General features: G+C 45.8%; 1 protein-coding gene and 1 long non-coding RNA gene across 7 annotated transcripts in view; both read right to left on the bottom strand.

Annotated features, from left to right (window-relative positions):
* The window catches only part of LOC106583287 (arf-GAP with GTPase, ANK repeat and PH domain-containing protein 1), a 45,600-nt gene that overhangs the window by 25,036 nt on the left and 1,678 nt on the right, over window positions 1–18,886 (bottom strand). The window contains exon 1 of one of the 4 annotated variants that reach the window (XM_014167266.3): window positions 991–4,269. The exons of 2 other annotated variants lie outside the window; for them this stretch is intronic. In XM_014167266.3, coding sequence (XP_014022741.1) covers window positions 991–2,170 — 1,180 coding nt within the window. In that variant the 5' untranslated portion in view covers window positions 2,171–4,269. Of the gene's footprint in view, window positions 1–990; window positions 4,270–18,886 lie in introns of those variants that run through there. One more of the 4 variants, XM_014167267.3, reaches the window with a different exon arrangement.
* LOC145850230 (uncharacterized) lies at window positions 13,889–18,470 on the bottom strand. 3 transcript variants are annotated; one of them, XR_014382182.1, is made up of 6 exons: window positions 17,920–18,470; window positions 16,961–17,366; window positions 16,660–16,762; window positions 16,411–16,551; window positions 16,220–16,303; window positions 13,889–16,037 (listed from the first exon to the last, which is right to left on the bottom strand). It is a non-coding gene; the product is annotated as an uncharacterized LOC145850230 (long non-coding RNA). The 3 variants fall into 3 exon arrangements; XR_001326953.3 differs by having other exon boundaries at window positions 13,889–16,303; window positions 16,961–17,079; window positions 17,199–17,366; window positions 17,920–18,462; XR_014382181.1 differs by having other exon boundaries at window positions 13,889–16,303; window positions 17,920–18,460.

Here is an 18,886-nt window from a genome sequence, read left to right on the forward strand (position 1 = left end):
TTCCTCCCTCCCTCACCCCTCACTCCTTCCCTCAGAAGAACACAGCTCTGTGTACTCCCACCCTTAATTATTCATGTCCCACTTACTCCTGACAAATTATTCAGCACTTACACCAATTCTACATACTCCTTCATCACACACGTCTACAACAGCACATTCGCAAATATAGTGAAATCTGAATATTTGATTACCATGGGCTATCTCATGTTTTCTTGTGACTGCTTGGAGTTGGAGAGAAATTTAGGCCAAGTAGGTTTTCATTGGCGGAAGCATTACTCTTGGGAGCAGGAGAAGCATATGCAGGTTGTCCTCTCTCGTTATTCAACCTTTTTCATGCCTAACACCCAACAGGACCTATGAGTGGATGTGCTCATTTTACTGTACCACATGAATGCATCATTATTCAAGTGATATCTTCTGCATTATATCCAGTATGTGAATGTGTGAACGGATTATAATGTATAATGCAATTTCCCCATTGGAATTCCAATTCTCTCTGAGGGTCCATCGAGGCATAGTGGCCATCAAATAACATATTTTATGACCAAGATGCATCACATGGCACCCTATTCCCTATGTAGTGCACTACTTTTGACCAGGCCCCACAGAGCTCTGGTCAAAGGTAGTGCACTATAAAGGGAATAGGGTGGGTGCCATATTGGACATAGCCCAAGGCTTGCCCTCTCACTTCAAGGTCTTCAACCTCCTTTTCTTCACCACATCTTTGCACAGTGCATCCTGACCTACAGTGTGTGGTTTTCCGGCCAATATGGACTGATGATGGACAACCATCTAGAATGAGACCACAGTGCACGAGCACCTGCTCACTGCACTAGCATTGTGTAAACCATTGTGTAAACCATTAGAGTAAGATGGTACGGCAAAACATAATCCAGCCTCCAGTTGTGAAAAGTCTGAAATGGAATGGGAAGGGTAGCTAGCCCTGGTGGGGGGGGGATGGTGCTTAGGTGGGTATGGGCGATATCTTACCTTCCTCCTCACTAGAACCCCTCTGAACGGGCGTGTAGATAGGGGGTGCTGTGTTGGAGCAGGGAGGCGCAGGCGTACTTTTTGTGAAGATCCCGCTGATGAACTTGAGCATCTTGCGGTCACGGGCGGGGGGACGCTGGGTGGTCCCCCCCTGACCCTGGCTGTCCTTCCCCTTCTTCAGGTCCTCAGAGAGGGAGTGCAGGTCACTGTTGTCCAGAGTGCGGCTCTTGCCCTTCCTCGGCGGCTTGGACATCTGAGGGGTGGGTTGGGCTGGCAGGGAGGTTGAGCCTGTCTTCAGCCTGTCCCCTCTGGGGCTTTCCCTGGTCACCACGTCCGCAAACCCTACCCCTACGGGGGCTCCCTGGCGAAGGAGGGTGGACCTGCCATCACTGTCTGCCCAGGACGCCCGGTAAGGTCCCAGAGAGGCCACAGCAGCTGTCATGGGAGACCGGTCCCCTATGCGGTTGTCTTTGCGGTCCAGACTCTTGGCGGATGGAGGCATACTCTGATTGGCTTCCCTCAACTCCCGCCGGCTTACAGCCCCGCCCCCGGCATGTGACCTCATCAGGACCTCGGGTCTCTGGGTGAGCCTGGGCGGTACGGTGATGGGCATGCTGCCCCGGGAGAGGGTGTTGCTTGGGTCGCCCATCCCTTCCTCGCACCTTGGAAACAGCATGGGTGGCTCCCTATAGAGCTCTGTTTTAGGGCGGGTTCCCTCTCTCCTCAGCCCTCCCACTGAGGGGACATCTGACACCCCTGCAAGACCTTTCACTTGGTCTTTCACATTCTTCGGTAAGAGGGGAGACTCCTTGCTCTTAGTCTCCAACGTGACATCTTTTGAGGAGCCTGGACCACGACTCTCTCGCTCCTTCATCTCAGGCTTCTCCCGCTCCTGTACAGGCCCCCCAAAGCTAACGTCCTCCTGCTCCTCTTCCTCCATCTCCGTGTCCCCCTCTCCCTCCACCTTGGCACATGCATGTCCTCTCTCATCCTCAGTGGTCCTGCTCAGCTTCTCATCCTCCTCATCCTCTGGGCCCTCCACTCCTGCTCTCCCCAGAGCAAGGGTCCGTTGTGGCTGGGGCCCGATGGAAACTCCATCACCCCCCACGGCCTCGACCTTGACCAGGGTAAGGGAGATGAGGTAGGTGGTGCGTCTCTGTAGGGTGCCCGCGTGGCTCATGGGGGCGGCAGGCTGGAAGACAGGCAGACCAACCTCAGCGGAGTGGCAGTGCCTTCGCTCTGACCAAGACAGACCCACAGGGAACCGGCATAGCAACCCACAGCCGGAGGCTTCACCACGGAGACAACAGCCAAGCCAGACAGCAGTCAAATGGTACTGTCAAACTGCCTGGCGTAGGGATACGTCTGATGTGGGTGAATGGTAACTTTGTCAAGAGGTGGTTGGAGTCTTGCTGGATTGCTTCTTCAGGCTTCAAAACCCATGACGTGAAAACTCAAGAGTCAGCACAAGCGAGACAGAGAATCACTCTAAGGTATCTTGAATTAGTGGAGCATACTTAACAAGGCTAAGTTACTGAATTAGGTCTAGACTAGTTTTTATTTTAATCCTTCCTGTAATCCTCTCTTCACCTCCTCTTTGCTGATCTGTAAAGACTGCTGCCACTGGACTCCTCCAAGGGTTCATTCACAATCCTCCCTTTCTCGTTCCCTCCCTCTCTCCATACGCAAGATTCATTCTACAGCCCAAAGCCAGGGATCTGAGCTTGCTTTCCACGATCTTGATGTTTGAGACTGGGTAGTCTGGAATTATGATAGAGTCAACAAATGAGCTTGGTCCATTTCCCCACCAAGACTGTACTACGTAGCTCCCCACTCCACAAAAGCACACAAGATGAACTGCCTCAAGCCAGTCTAAAGTCTGTAAGCTTCTCAGATCATTTCTTCATTTCCATTGAAGAATATCCATTGTACGCTTCAGAATCTTCATATTTTCTTGTTCTTGTTTATTACATTTGATTGGTTAACAAATAATTGTTTCTATTTTTATTTTGCACCGTCACAGACACCAAAGGGTATGTACCGTGGTAAAGACAAACCAGACATAGCAGGCAACACAGAAAACACAGCAAACAACCGTTTTAGCTGACCCAGCAGAGGAAAAACATTTACGGTAAATACAAGAAAAAACATAAATATGGAAATCATTCACGTGTCGCAAAAGCGTGTGGTGGGTGGGTAGTCTCCTTCCGACTGCATACGAGGCAAAGACACACTAATGTCATGCATGAATCACGTATGTACGTAGCTTGGATCAATGAAAGGCAGGCTGCAAACATCTGTTGTAATTCCCCCAGCAAAGAGAAGCAGAGATGGTGGCCAGATAGGCAGAACACAGTCACTGTTTCTCTGTTCCTCTGCCTGTAATACTCTTATGTACAGTAGGTTCCTTCCCTCCCTTCCCTCACTGCATCCTCTCCTCCGAGTGTCTCAGGCAATTAGCAAGTCAATAAAATGTGTCTGTGAGGCAGAGAGCGAGCCCACTGGCTCAGCTCAGCCCCTCCTCCTGCTCTCCTCAGGGCCACTAGCCTCTCCGTTAGCCAACAGCTAGTCCAGCTCCAGCTTCAGCTCCAGGCAGGCAGACAGACAGAGGGGAAGGCTGAGGGTGAAGCGTCATGGGAGAGAAGCCTGTCCTCGGTCAAGCCCACATGTTCTGTAGCTTGTGTCGGATCAGACAAAACAAAGAGGATGAAAAACCTCTGCCTCCTCCTACCCATCACTTGCTCTCTCTCTCTCTCCTGCTCTCTTTTTCAGGCAATCTCCGGGCAGTTCCCACTCTCTCTCTCTCCTTCTGTCCCCTCCCATCCTGCCTCTCAGGAAAGAGGGAGAGAGCGATGATGAACTGGATGAATCAGACGTCACAGGGATGAATGAAAGGAGAGAGCGAGGGAGGAAAGAGAAAAAAAGAGAGAGAGAGAGAGAGAGGAGAATAGAAGAAAAATGAACAGGAGAGTATGTGTGGGGAAGGGTATAACCGACAAATAAATAAGGTGGTTTGAAAACAAACTGAATGGGTCATAAATCTTGGGGCACAGAAAAGGGAGGGGATGCGTAGAGAGGAGAGAGAGAGGAACAGACAGGAGGGTAGCTAGAGGTGGATGAGAGGAGAAGAATGCAGGAGATAGAGGAAGGAAAAAGGAGAGATGGAAAACGTGGAAGAGACAGGAGGGGAGAAGGCTCTTTCTATCCTCTCCCTCTTCTGTCTTTTGCAGTCACTCTATCTCCCTGCAGAAAAGCTCTCCTCAACCCCCTCTTAAGCAGTAAGCGTTGCGGGTAGCAACAGCCTACTCCCCCCCCCATCTCTTTCACCTCTCTCACATGATGGGCTCGCCTGTGACCAAGGTGTTTGGAGCTCCAGGATATTACGGTAGTGAGTCACATGTGCACAACCCTGGCTGTCTCCTTCATCCCTCTCTCTCTAAACCAGAGATATTGAAACTAGGGTTTCAAGGTACTGCTGGGGGTCAATGAAAAGTCATTAAGTGATTTAATATATACTGCTCAAAAAAATAAAGGGAACACTTATACAACACATCCTAGATCTGAATGAAATAAATAATCTTATTAAATACTTTTTTCTTTACATAGTTGAATGTGCTGACAACAAAATCACACAAAAATAATCAATGGAAATCCAATTTATCAACCCATGGAGGTCTGGATTTGGAGTCACACTCAAAATTAAAGTGGAAAACCACACTACAGGCTGATCCAACTTTGATGTAATGTCCTTAAAACAAGTCAAAATGAGGCTCAGTAGTGTGTGTGGCCTCCACGTGCCTGTATGACCTCCCTACAACGCCTGGGCATGCTCCTGATGAGGTGGCGGATGGTCTCCTGAGGGATATCCTCCCAGACCTGGACTAAAGCATCCGCCAACTCCTGGACAGTCTGTGGTGCAACGTGGCGTTGGTGGATGGAGAGAGACATGATGTTCCAGATGTGCTCAATTGGATTCAGGTCTGGGGAACGGGCGGGCCAGTCCATAGCATCAATGCCTTCCTCTTGCAGGAACTGCTGACACACTCCAGGCACATGAGGTCTAGCATTGTCTTGCATTAGGAGGAACCCAGGGCCAACCGCACCAGCATATGGTCTCACAAGGGGTCTGAGGAGCTCATCTCGGTACCTAATGGCAGTCAGGCTACCTCTGGCGAGCACATGGAGGCCCCCCAAAGAAATGCCACCCCACACCATGACTGACCCACCGCCAAACCGGTCATGCTGGAGGATGTTGCAGGCAGCAGAACGTTCTCCATGGCGTCTCCAGACTCTGTCACGTCTGTCACGTGCTCAGTGTGAACCTGCTTTCATCTGTGAAGAGCACAGGGTGCCAGTGGCGAATTTGCCAATCTTGGTGTTCTCTGGCAAATGCCAAACGTCCTGCACGGTATTGGGCTGTAAGCACAACCCCCACCTGTGGACGTCGGGCCCTCATACCACCCTCATGGAGTCTGTTTCTGACCGTTTGAGCAGGCACATGCACATTTGTGGCCTGCTGGAGGTCATTTTGCAGGGCTCTGGCAGTGCTTCTCCTGCTCCTCCTTGCACAAAGGCGGAGGTAGCGGTCCTGCTGCTGGGTTGTTGCCCTCCTACGGCCTCCTCCACGTCTCCTGATGTGCTGGCCTGTCTCCTGGTAGCGCCTCCATGCTCTGGACACTACGCTGACAGACACAGCAAACCTTCTTGCCACAGCTCGCATTGATGTGCCATCCTGGATGAGCTGCACTACCTGAGCCACTTGTGTGGGTTGTAGACTCCGTCTCATGCTACCACTAGAGTGAAAGCACCGCCAGCATTCAAAAGTGACCAAAACATCAGCCAGGAAGCATAGGAACTGAGAAGTGGTCTGTGGTCCCCACCTGCAGAACCACTCCTTTATTGGGGGTGTCTTGCTAATTGCCTATAATTTCCACCTGTTGTCTATTCCATTTGCACAACAGCATGTGAAATTTATTGTCAATCAGTGTTGCTTCCTAAGTGGACAGTTTGATTTCACAGAAGTGTGATTGACTTGGAGTTACATTGTGTTGTTTAAGTGTTCCCTTTATTTTTTTGAGCAGTGTATATACATTCAGGACATATTCACACCCCTTGACTTTTTCCACATTTTGTTATGTTACAGCCTTATTCTAAAATGGATTAAATAGTTATTTTCCCCCTCATCAATCTACACACAATACCCCATAATGACAAAGCAAAAACAGGTTTTTAGAAATGTTTGCAAATGTATTAAAAATCAAAAACTGAAACTCAGTTTCAGACCCTTTACTCAGTACTTTGTTGAAGCACCTTTGGCAGCGATTACAGCCTCGTGTCCTCTTGGGTATGACGCTATAAGCTTGGCACACCTGTATTTGGGGAGTTTTCCCCATTCTTCTCTGCAGATCTTCTCAATATCTGTCAGGTTGAATGGGGAGCGTCGCTACAGAGCTATTTTCAGGTCTCTCCAGAGATATTCAATCGGGTTTAAGTCCAGGCTCTGGCTGGGCCACTCAAGGACATTCAGAGACTTGTCCCGAAGCCACTCCTGCGTTGTCTTGGCTGTGTGCTTAGGGTCGTTGTCCTGTTGGAAGGTGAACCTTCACCCCAGTCTGAGGTCCTGAGAACTCTGGAGCAGGTTTTCATCAAGGATCTCTCTGTACTTTGCTCCGTTCATCTTTCCCCTCGATCCTGACTAGTCTCCCAGGGGCTTCAGTGTGTGTGTGTGTGTGGCTGTGTGTTACCCACCTGTATCACTTCTTTAATTGGAAGGAATCTGTGAAGGACACCCACAGAGTGTTGTGATGAATCATGTCCCCTCTAAACTGAAATTATAATGTGTCACTCACTGTGACACACAGAATGTTGCATATAGACCCTCAGAGAGAACACACACACACACACACACACACACACACACACACACACACACACACACACACACACACACACACACACACACACACACACACACACACGAGGTACTTGAATTGTAAAGCATGTAAAAACATAGTGAACTAAATAGATAAAATATCCATTGAACACAACAAGTGCAAACTGCACATCAAAGTTCAAAGATCGCACACGTGACAAACATTCCAGTGAGGGGTGGCGAAGCCATAGCATTCAACGTGGCGCCATGTTTGTATGTCGTTGTTGTCATTGTTCTTTTAGCTGTTGTGACATTTATCAAGGCCACCACCACCTTACTGTGTAAAGAAAGATTGTGTTCCCTTTCCTCGGGGGATCACGGCCCTGTGCGTTTCAACACACCATCTGCATAACTAAAACACTGCTCTGGAGAGCCACACCACCGTTGTCCTTATGCTAATCTGACAGTTGACACGCACTCTGTTCTGCTTTCTGGTGTAATTGCCGGCATCAGAGTACTAAACATGTCTTCCTGAGGTGTGACCTCTTTCTTAAAGGAACACATCGTAATGACATCGTAATGACAATTAATATCCTCCTTTAAGGGTGCAGGCAGTGTGTGTGTGTGTGTAGGGGGGGGGGGGGGGTAATGGGGGACTTAGGGGACCCCCTATGTAGGCAATCAAGAAATTGAGCACACACACACAGAGCTTATGACCCTTGAATCATCTGCAATGCAAATGGTATGATGGAAAACGCACATAAATGAGTGTGTAGGTTGGAATGATGTGCCTACACACCTTACACACAGACACTGCAGAATGAAACATGCACGCACGTGTTGGGGGACTGGGTTCAGAAATCTAATCAGAGCTCTTGAGAGCAGATCCGGGGGGTTTCGAATCGGCCTAATTGCCGCATAACTGCAAAATATGAGATCTGCAATAACACAAAGAGAGCAACTAGACGAGTCTGACAAGTCTGCATCTGAGTGATAAGGACTGGAGATTAGGATATCAGTGGAGAGAAGCCAGAGGGTGTGTTGCAGTGAGCTGTGGTCTCTCCTGTCTCTCTCATAGAGATGGTAGTCAAGGTGAATAGTGTCTGTGACATTTGGACAGATCCCATAACAAGGAGTGTAACCTGCTGTGAGGAAAGGCTAAATGACAACACAAGGTGGAGAGACAGAAGATAGAGGATAGGGGGTAAGACGGGGGCGGTGTGTGATGTGTGTGATGAAAGAAACAGTATAGGGAAGGTAAGGAGCCTTTTTTAAATTTGTGAATTAGGGTGCAGGGGAGGGAGGAAGCGGTACCAAAACATGGTCTGCCTGTCTCCTTGAGGCAGGAAGTGGCTCTGCAGACAGAAGAAATAGGGCCAACCATAGAAATAGAATCAAAGCAAATACGCGACTAGTACCACAGAGAGGAAGTAGCTTGATGTGCAATGCTATAAGGATGAGGAAAGGCTACCATTTTTAAAGGTGCAATATGTAGAAATAGCTCCGTCATTTCCTCGTTGCTAACATTCTAATAGTTAGCCTAATTTCAGTTCATGTGACAAAACAAGCAAAACAAGTGCAGAGAATCATTATAACATCTAAAGCGCTGTGAAATGTATTTTCCATAACCACTTTTTGTTTTCAGCTGTTTGAAGCTGGTGTGCAAAACAGAAACTTAACAGGAAGCATAGAAATAGAGCACATAGAACAGATCTTGAAAAAAATAAAAAATTACGCTGGAGAAGAAGTCTGACGTTTTACCTGTCCCCAACTGATTATGTTTTTTTGTTTGTTTATTTGCGTTGTTTGTAACTTCTTTTGTAACTTCTTTTGTACATAATGTTGCCGCTACCATCTCTTATGACCGAAAATAACTTCTGGACATCAGGACTGCGATTACTCATCACGGACTGGCAGAACCCTTTTTTTCCTTTAATGAGTCTGACGAGCCTGACGTGAATGATATAGTGCTTTCTCGGGAACAAGCCCAGATCCCCATGATTTGCGTGAAGAGGAGGTGGAGAAAAAGGGGCCAGAGAGCGGGCTGCCTTCTGAGAATTCATTGGCGATCGAATAAACCTCCACTTCCTTCCATTCTGCTAGCAAATGTGCAATCTTTGGAGAAAAAAAAATTGATGACCTACGTGGAAGATTAAACTACCAACGAGACATTCAAATCTGTAATATCTTATGCTTCAAGTTGTGGCTGAACGAAAACACTATCAACATACAGCTGGCTGGTTACATGCTGTACCGGCAGGATAGAACAGCAGCGTCTGGTAAAACAAGGGGCGGCGGACTATGTATTTTTTGTAAATAACAGCTGGTGCACGATATCTAAGGAAGTCTAGAGCTATTGCTCGCCTGAGGTAGAGTATCTCATGATAAGCTGTAGACCACACTATCTACCTAGAGAGTTTTCATCTGTATTTATCGTACCTGTTTACATACCACCACAGTCAAAGGCTGGCACTAAGACAGCATGGAATGAGCTGTATTGCGCCATAATGTCAACGCTGTCTGAAGGATCGGACCGAAATACAGCGTGTTCGTAGTTCCACATATTTATTTATTCCTTGAAACTAAATGCAATACATTAAATACTTGAAACACAAAAACAACAAACCGTGATTGTCACGTCCTGACCAGTGAAAAGGGTCATTTTTCCATAGTAGAATGGTCAGGGCATGGCAGGGGGGTTGTTTTGTGTGTTTTGGGGTTTGTTTGTTTCTAGAGGAATTTGTTCTAGTTTTCTGTTTCTATGTTTCGTTTTCCATGTTTGGCCGAGTATGGTTTCCAATCAGAGGCAGGTGTCTTTCGTTGTCTCTGATTGGAAGCCATACTTAGGCAGCCTGTTTTCCTTTGGGTTTTGTGGGTGGTTGTTTTCTGTTTAGTATGTTAGGATACCTGACAGAACTGTTTGGCTGTCGTTTGTTTTTCTTTGTGAAGTGCTTTTTTCCATTCAAAAAATAAAAGATGAGCACTCAACACGCTGCGCCTTGGTCTGTTCACTACAATGCTTGTGACAGTGACGCAGAGAGGAAAACACACTACTCAAAAGATAATCACCCACAAACACAGGTGGGACAAACATCAACATAAATATGACCTCCAATTAGAGGTAACAAGGATCAGCTGCCTCCAATTGGAGATCAACCCAAACAACACCAACATAGAAATACAAAACTAGAAACTGAACATAGAAACACAGAAACAGACAAACACCCCCTGTCACATCCTGACCTACTTTACCATAGAAAATAACAACTTACTATGGTCAGGACGTGACAGTACCCCCCCAAAGGTGAGGACTCCGACCGCACCTAAAAAAAAACAACAACAACAAACCCCCCCCAACAACAAAACACAAAGGGAGGGTAGGGTGGGCGACTGATGTCTATGGCGGCTCATATGCGGTACCCAGAACCTTCTTATCTAGTGCCTCCCCCCATGGAGGCAGCTCGGGTTCAGGGCGTAACCCCCACTCCACCCACTGATCCCCCTGCTTCTTTACCACCTGACTGTGGATCGTCGTCAAAAGAACCAGACTGTAGATCATTGCTAGAGGCTCCGGGCTGCGGACCGCCGCTGAAGGCTCCGGGATGCGGACCGCCGCTGAAGGCTCCGGGATGCGGACCGTCGCTGAAGGCTCCGGGATGCGGACCGTCGCTGGAGGCTCCGGACTGGGGGGCGTCGCTGGAGGCTCCGGACTGGGGGGCGTCGCTGGAGACTCCGGACTGGGGAGCGTCGCTGGAGGCTCCGGACTGAGGAGCGTCGCTGGAGGCTCCGGACTGAGGAGCGTCGCTGGAGGCTCCGGACTGGGGATGCGCACTGGAGGCCTGATGCGTGGGGCTGGCATAGGAGGCGCCAGACTAGTAACACGCACCTCAGGGCGAGTGCGGGGAGCAGGAACAGCTCACCCCGGACTGGGCAGGCGCACTGGAGGCCTGATGCGTGGGGCTGGCATAGGAGGCGCCAGACTAGTAACACGCACCTCAGGGCGAGTGCGGGGAGCAGGAACAGGATACCCCGGACTGGGCAGGCGCACTGGAGGCCGGGTACGTGGGGCAGGCACAGGATATACTGGGCCGTGGAGGCACACTGGAGATCTCGAGCGTAGAGCTGACACAACCCGTTCTGGCTGGATGCTCAACCTAGCTCGGCTAATGCAGGGCGCGGGCACAGATCGCACCGGCCTGTGAGTGCGCCCTGACGACACAGTGCGCATCACCGCATAACACGGTGCTTTCCCCGTCACTAGCTCCCCACGGTAAGCACGGGGAGTTGGCTCAGGTCTCCATCCTGACTCTGCCAAACTTCCCGTGTGCCCCCAAATTTTTTGGGGGGGATGCCTCTCGTGCTTCCTTTGTTGGGCTAGCTCCTCGTAATGTCGCCGTTCCTCCCTCGCTGTCTCCACCTGTCCCCATGGCAGGGTCTTGTCCCCTGCCATTACCTCCTCCCATGTCCAGGACGTCCTCCATTCTCTCCTTTACCAGGATGTGTACTCCGAGCGTGCGCTGACCAACTGGCAAGTGCTTTCACTGACATTTTCAACCTCTCCCTGTCCGAGTCTGTAATACCATCATGTTTTATGCAGACCACCATAGTCCCTGTGCCCAAGAACACTAAGGTAACTTGCCTAAATGACTACCGACCCATAGCACTCACGTCTGTAGCCATGAAGTGCTTTGAAAGGCTGGTCATGGCTCACATCAACACCATCATCCCGAGACCCACTCCAATTCGCCCAACAGATCCAATGCAATCTCTATTGCACTCCACACTGCCCTTTCCCACAAGGAACACCTATGTGAGAATGCTATTCATTGACTACAGCTCAGCGTACAACACCATAGTGCCCTCAAAGCTCATCAATAAGCTAAGGACCCTGGGACTAAACACCTCCTCTGCAACTGGATCCTGGAATTCCTGACGGGCCGCCCCGAGGTGGCAAGGGTAGGTAACAACACATCCGCCATGCTGATCCTCAACACAGGGGCCCCTCAGGACCTCTATACCAGGCGGTGTCAGAGGAAGGCCCTAAAAATTGTCAAAGACTCCAGCCACCCTAGTCATAGACTGTTCGCTCTGCTACCGCACGGCAAGCTGTACCGGAGTGCCAAGTCTAGATCCAAGAGGCTTCTAAACAGCTTCTACCTCCAAGCCATAAGACTCCTGAACATCTAATCAAATGGCTACCCAGACTATGTGCATTGCCCCCCCACCCCTCCCTCTTTTATACCGCTGCTACTCGCTGTTGTTATTATCTATGCATAATCACTTTAATAACTCTACCTACATGTACATATTACCTCAACTTACCGGTGCCACCGCACATTGACTCTCTGTACCATCTTTAGTTCAGTTTTTGTTTACTATAATAACCTTTGACCTGACACACACCTGGTTAGAAACTGAATCTGCATCCTATGGGCACCCTATTTTTTACATAGTGCACTACTTTGGACCTAGGCCCTGGTCAAAAGTGGTGCACTATAAAGGGAATAGGGTGCCATTTGGGACACATTCCTACAAAAAGACTCAAATGTGGGCTTTGTTAAGTGTGAAGTGAAGCGGGTGAAGTGTTTAAATACTGTGGGTTCAATGATCACTTCGACCTCTGTAATTAGCATTCCATCTCTGACTCTCAATCCGTTTGGTCTCAAGTTGAACACACATCATACAGATACTTTATTAGAGTCAGATAAAAGGTGAGTAAGTATTTCTCTATGGATACTGGGTGTGTACAGGTGCTGAGGCAGTTACAAAACCATTTTGGGTGGAGGTCAGCTAAGTAGAGTGAGCTCTAATATAGGACTTCCACTTTCTCAGCTGAAGTGAGGAGACAATGGGATAAAAAGAGAATCAGAGTGTTCAGACAAGCCTTGGGTCGTTCGGTCTCTCTCTGAGTCAAAATAGAATCTCAGTGATGAAGTATAAATAGAGTCTGAAGCTGCACTTCGGTGAAAACAGTCTAGACATCACTTCAATTTCAACAGATAGTGATAAAGTATAACACAACAACAAATCATGTCTCAGTGCTTCATATTTATAATATACATTATGTGCATCCATATAAGTGTATGAATATTGGATGTGCATTTTCACATATGCACACACACACACACTTTCTCATGTCATAGAAGCTATTAAAAATGAAAATGCTATTACCAGTAATAAGTGAGTAGTGGCCTATTTTAAAGAGGTTGTACAGGGTAAATTCCTTCCCTTTCTGTAATTTAGGCTCAGGCCTACATGGGAAGAGTGATGCTGCAACCTCTATCTGCCATTTGTAAATAGGTTCTCAAACACTTACTTCATGCTCAGTTATCATAAGTTCTCTGAAATTACACCAGACTTTCAATATAACCGATGGAGGTTGTCGATCATGTAAGACATTGGACATGACACCCCTAGCTTTCGAGAACCCATGGGGCCTGTCATGCCAAATAGTGTCCCCTCTACGTCGTATTGTTATTCGATAAACTATTAGTGTCCGTTGCTATATCAACGGTGTGACGACCTAATGATTCGAATTTTGGAGATCATTACAAACTAAATGACATTCTTTTCATCATCGCTATTCAAACAAGGCTGATTTCCGCAACAATTTCGCTGTTTAAACAAGTTTTGTTTAGCTAATAAAATGAAAACATTAATTTGAACTACTTCTGGGTACCTTGTTAACATTACAACATGAAATCCATGTCTTAAACGTTGCTGCGTTTCGGAAATGGCAAAGAAAACGTAATCGGCTTGACACATCAAAGTTACATACATTACAGATCATGAAGTCAGCTAATTTCCACTCTATTCATATGCAAATCCCTTTGATTCATACACTGGCTTGTCTGGCTGTCATGTTTTTATCTTAACCCAAACTGAAATAATATAATCTCAGCAGTCCTCTATGATTTTTTTTATATATATATAGTAGGTCCTAGGATACAACAATGAATAATGTGGAACAAATAAATACCATCAAAAGATACCTTACAACTTACAATAATGAACACCTTATGAAACTTTGATCGTTTTTGGTAGTTATGTCATTAATTTATTTTCACATATTTTTTGTACACTCAAGTGGCAATCATAGACTAAAATACTGAATTCTGGTGTGTGGAATTCTGCCTGTCACTTGTTCTCAACAGGCAGCCAGTCTCAGAAGGGGGACTTGAAGAGGGAGACTGCAAAGTCCAGGCACTGCTGCTCTCTTTGTTCTGAGTGTTTGCAGTGCTAGTGTTTTTAGTTCATCTGTGTATCTCACATATTATGTGCTCAGAATGATAAGAGCAAGAAAACTCTTAGCAGATAATGACAACAACAGTAGCTGTAGATGATGTAATGAAAAGTTGGAGGATGGTTGGTAATGGAGGACATAAGGTGGATCCACGTCTGGGTGTTGGGCAGAACCCCTAGGTACTGGAGAACCGGAGCAGAGTTAAAATGAAAAAGGTAGGAGACAGAGAAGTAAACAAGCAAACACACAGGTTACACTTTACTGTGAGAAAAGTTGATGGATTACTGCAGTGTTACAACATAAATTAACCTGTCTGGGCTAGGGGGCAGTATTTTCACGGCCGGATAAAAAACGTACCCAATTTAAACTGGTTACTACTCTTGCCCAGAAACAAGAATATGCATATAATTAGTAGATTTGGATAGAAAACACTCTAAAGTTTCTAAAACTGTTTGAATGGTGTCTGTGAGTATAACAGAACTCATATAGCAGGCAAAAACCTGAGAAGATTCCATACAGGAAGTGGCCTGTCACAATTTGTAGTCCTTCTGTTGCATCTCTATCGAAATTACAGCATCTGTGCTGTTACGTGACACTTTCTAAGGCTTCCATTGGCTCTCTAAAGCATTCAGAAAGCGGAATGACGTGTCTCCTGTCTCTGGGCAAAGTACAGCAGCAGAGTTTGTAAGTGGTCTGCCTGGGGACAGTGAGACTGGAGATGCGCGTTCACGAGACCTCACCATTTTTTTTATTTCACTCTTTGAATGAATACAACGTTGTCCGGTTGGAATATTATCGCTATTTTACGAGAAAAATAGCCTAAAAATTTATTTTAAACAGCGTTTGACATGCTTCTATGTACGGTAAAGTAATATTTTGACATTTTTTGTCACGAAATGCGCTCGCGCGTTATCCTTCGGATAGTGACCTGAACGCACGAACAAAACGGAGGTATTTGGATACAACTATGGATTATTTTGAACCAAAACAACATTTGTTGTTGAAGTAGAAGTCCTGGGAGTGCATTCTGACGAAGAACAGCAAAGGTAATCCAATTTTTCTAATAGTAATTCTGAGTTTAGTGAGCCCCAAACTTGGTGGGTGTCAAATTAGCTAGCCGTGATGGCTGAGCTATGTACTCAGAATATTGCAAAATGTGCTTTCGCCGAAAAGCTATTTTAAAATCTGACATAGCGTTTGCATAAAGGAGTTCTGTATCTATAATTCTTAAAATAATTGTTATGTATTTTGTCAACGTTTATCATGAGTAATTTAGTAAATTCACCGGATGTTTTCGGTGGGTATGCTAGTTCTGAACATCACATGCTAATGTTAAAAGCTGTTTTTTGATATAAATATGAACTTGATTGAACAAAACATGCATGTATTGTATAACACAATGTCCTAGGAGTGTCATCTGATGAAGATCAAAGGTTAGTGCTGCATTTAGCTGTGGTTTGGGTTTTTGTGACATTTACATTTACGTCATTTAGCAGACGCTCTTATCCAGAGCGACTTACAAATTGACATATATGCTTGCTTTGAAAATGGCTGTGTGATTATTTTTGGCTATGTACTCTCCTAACATAATCTAATGTTTTGCTTTCGCTGTAAAGCCTTTTTGAAATCGGACAACGTGGTTGGATTAACGAGAGTCTTATCTTTCAAATGGTGTAAAATAGTCATATGTTTGAGAAATTGAAGTTATAGCATTTTTTAGGTATTTGTATTTCGCGCCACGCGATTCCACTGGCTGTTGAATAGAGTGGGACGCTAACGTCCCACCTAGCCCAGAGAGGTTTTAACAGCGGGAAATCATTTTTCCTGGTCAAAAACCTCCACATCCTTCTCAGTCTGTGCCTGAAGGTGGTACTTGAAGGCGTTCTAATCTGGATCGACAACTTCCACCACATCAGGTGGGGTTTCAGTGATCTGAAAGTAAGTTATACAAAAATAGCAATAGACAAACAACAACACTAAAAGTCACTCACAAATTTGAAAGACTACAGTACTTCAATAATTCTATATACAATTGCATTGTTTACCTCAGTCAACAGCTGCGGCTCCCATCTATACTTGGCTTGGATGCTGCTGTTGTGTGCAAAGAAAATTACCTTCAGGTTGTTCTCCCACCCTTCCTTGTATCAAGGGACTTGCCCATGGCAGTCTTGAGGGTCTGGTTTGTCCATCCACCAAACCTGGAGGAGGCGGTAGAAAAACGATATCTATTGACAACGTAAGATATTGAAATATGTCTGATTATGTACCATGGAAAAACGAATTAGAAAAAACAAATAAAACAAACCATTGTTGACAGAATATAACCTATTACATCCGTATCTTGTTCCAGCGTTCATGACCTCGGTCACTCAAGATGACCTCAGGAGAACCGTGGGTGCTGAAGATAGTCCACCATCACCTTGGAGGTGGCCTCGCCAGTCTCGTCCTTGATGGGTATCATACAAAACGAAAATCTATTTTTGGTTCCAAGCACCCTTTTTAATGGGTTACATTAGGGAATTTAGAGTTAAGCACATACTCTTCCTTTACTGACCTTAACGGGCATTGCCTCCACCCACTTGGAAAGTGATCGGTCGCTGGAAGACACCAGCTGTTGCCATTCCTGGATTTCGTGAAGGGTCCAATGAGGTCCACCCCTAACATTTAAAGTGTTAGAGAGAATATTACTTTATTCTTACCTGTATCTGTGTCATACCGTCTGCAGATTTTGGTATTTGTAAGGATACTGACACACACACACACACACATTCTATAATATTGAACTATGCTGTAGTCAAATAAAGAAACCATTCCAAAACAACTTATCAGGGCAAAATTTGAATTGGGAGACTTACCGATCATGTGCCATGATGAACCGATCATGTGCCATGGTGAAACAACTTTGATGGGCTTCAACTCCAGTGCCACAGTCTTCGCCCTCTCAAACTTCTGGCAGGCTAGACAGGGTACTGACCTTTAATCAAAAAGTGACATATTTAAACATTGTGTGCTCTCTGATATGACATTAATTGAAATCATAATAATTTCAGATATAATAGAATGTGATTTATAAACAACAGCCCAGATATCCACCGCCTTGACAATTCCACGTCAGAAGAAGAGTAGGTTGATTTTGGCATTCATGCACTTCACTCCAAAATGTCCACATGCATCTCTGTCAGCATGGCCTCCTTCTCCTCCTTAGTAAAAATCAACCTTCTATGTGGCTGGCCATCCTTCCCCGTAGGTAGATATGATTGCCTAACAAGTTGGAAGAGAAGAGTTGTTGAAATACTCAAGTCTAAGTATATTTGCACTACTGTCTTTCTCTCTCTGTTTCTCTCTCTCCATCTCTCTCTCATCTGTCTTCCACTCTCTTCCTACTTCTCACTCCCTCTCACTTTCATCCTTTCACTCTCATTTTCTTCCTCCCCCTCTCTGTCTGTCTAGCGAAGACACCAAGTTTAAACCTATCCATTTGATTGATCAGGTTTAACTTATAGCTAGACACCTCAATATGACAGACATAACTATATCAGCGGAGGCTGCTGAGGGGAGGAAGGCTCATAATAATGTCTGAAATGGAGTCAATTGAATGGTATCAACAACATGGAAACCACGTGTTTGGTACCATTCCATTTAATCCATTTCAGACATTATTATGAGCCATCCTCCCCTCAGCAGCCTCCGCTGAACTATATGCATAGCTAGCAACTACTATAGCTAACGTTAGATGGAAAATGGTTGTTTAAAAATGGTTATACATAGCTAAATATGTCCAGGTATCTAATTGAAGTTAAATGCTAAACGTTACCCTGAATTTCTCTGAATGTTGCGCCTCTTGTCGATATCAGTGGTGTCTTCATAGTACTTCGTCAGGTTGGAAAGATAAAAGAAAATCTCCTCGAGGGATGCCATTGAAGTGCAAGCTACATACAAACAGAAAGCTGCAATAACAGTTATAGTAGCTTGCTTGCTATCTAGCTAGCTAACGTTAGCTTAGCTAAATAAAACTGTCTGGCTAGGTAGGCATGCTGAGGTATAGAAGTACAGTAGCTAGCAACGTCAATCTACAAAAACAACAAATTATGTATTCCTATTTAACAATATGTACAAATACATGGTAAAGAAAGTGTTCTCTTTCCAGTCCTCTGAAGCAGCAGGTAGTCACCGTCAAATACACCGTCCTTGGAGAGCATTATGAGGTAATAATTTTGCGCGGACTAGGCGAGCGTTAAACGGTGAAATAGAACTAGTACTGCCCGCATCCCCTACGAGGTCAAATAGAGCCAAGCAACCAGCATAGCAACGGACGCTTTGGTTCATTACGTATTCCGGTCAGAATTGTGCAAGTTCAAGCAACCTCCCTAGCAACAGAAGCTAGAATGTATCGAATCCTATTGTGACGTAAAGGGGGACGCTATTTGGCATGACAAGCCCTCTTTTGAGTTCTCAGGTGAAAGTTTGGACCACAGCTGGTTCCAGGTGAATTACAATCCCCAGACTCTGTTTTAACGTTTTAAAAAGTTAATAATCTTCACTTGCGATACGGTTTTGGAAAACTTTGGAACTTAGCTTTCATACCAGCGAGAACGAATCTTTCAAATACAAAAGATACACTTACTGTATGCAGTTTAGCAAAGTTGCATCTGTCTGTAACAGTCTCCAGCCGAGATATGACACATCTCACCTTGTGCTGGCATTTCCATATTTCTGGTTGCAAACAAGTGTTACTCAAAACACAACCAGGTGCAACTTTGATCAACGTTGTACAGTAAGTG

This window comes from Salmo salar, chromosome 22 (assembly GCF_965601325.2).
Source record: "Salmo salar chromosome 22, fSalSal1, whole genome shotgun sequence".
Lineage (NCBI taxonomy): Eukaryota > Metazoa > Chordata > Actinopteri > Salmoniformes > Salmonidae > Salmo > Salmo salar.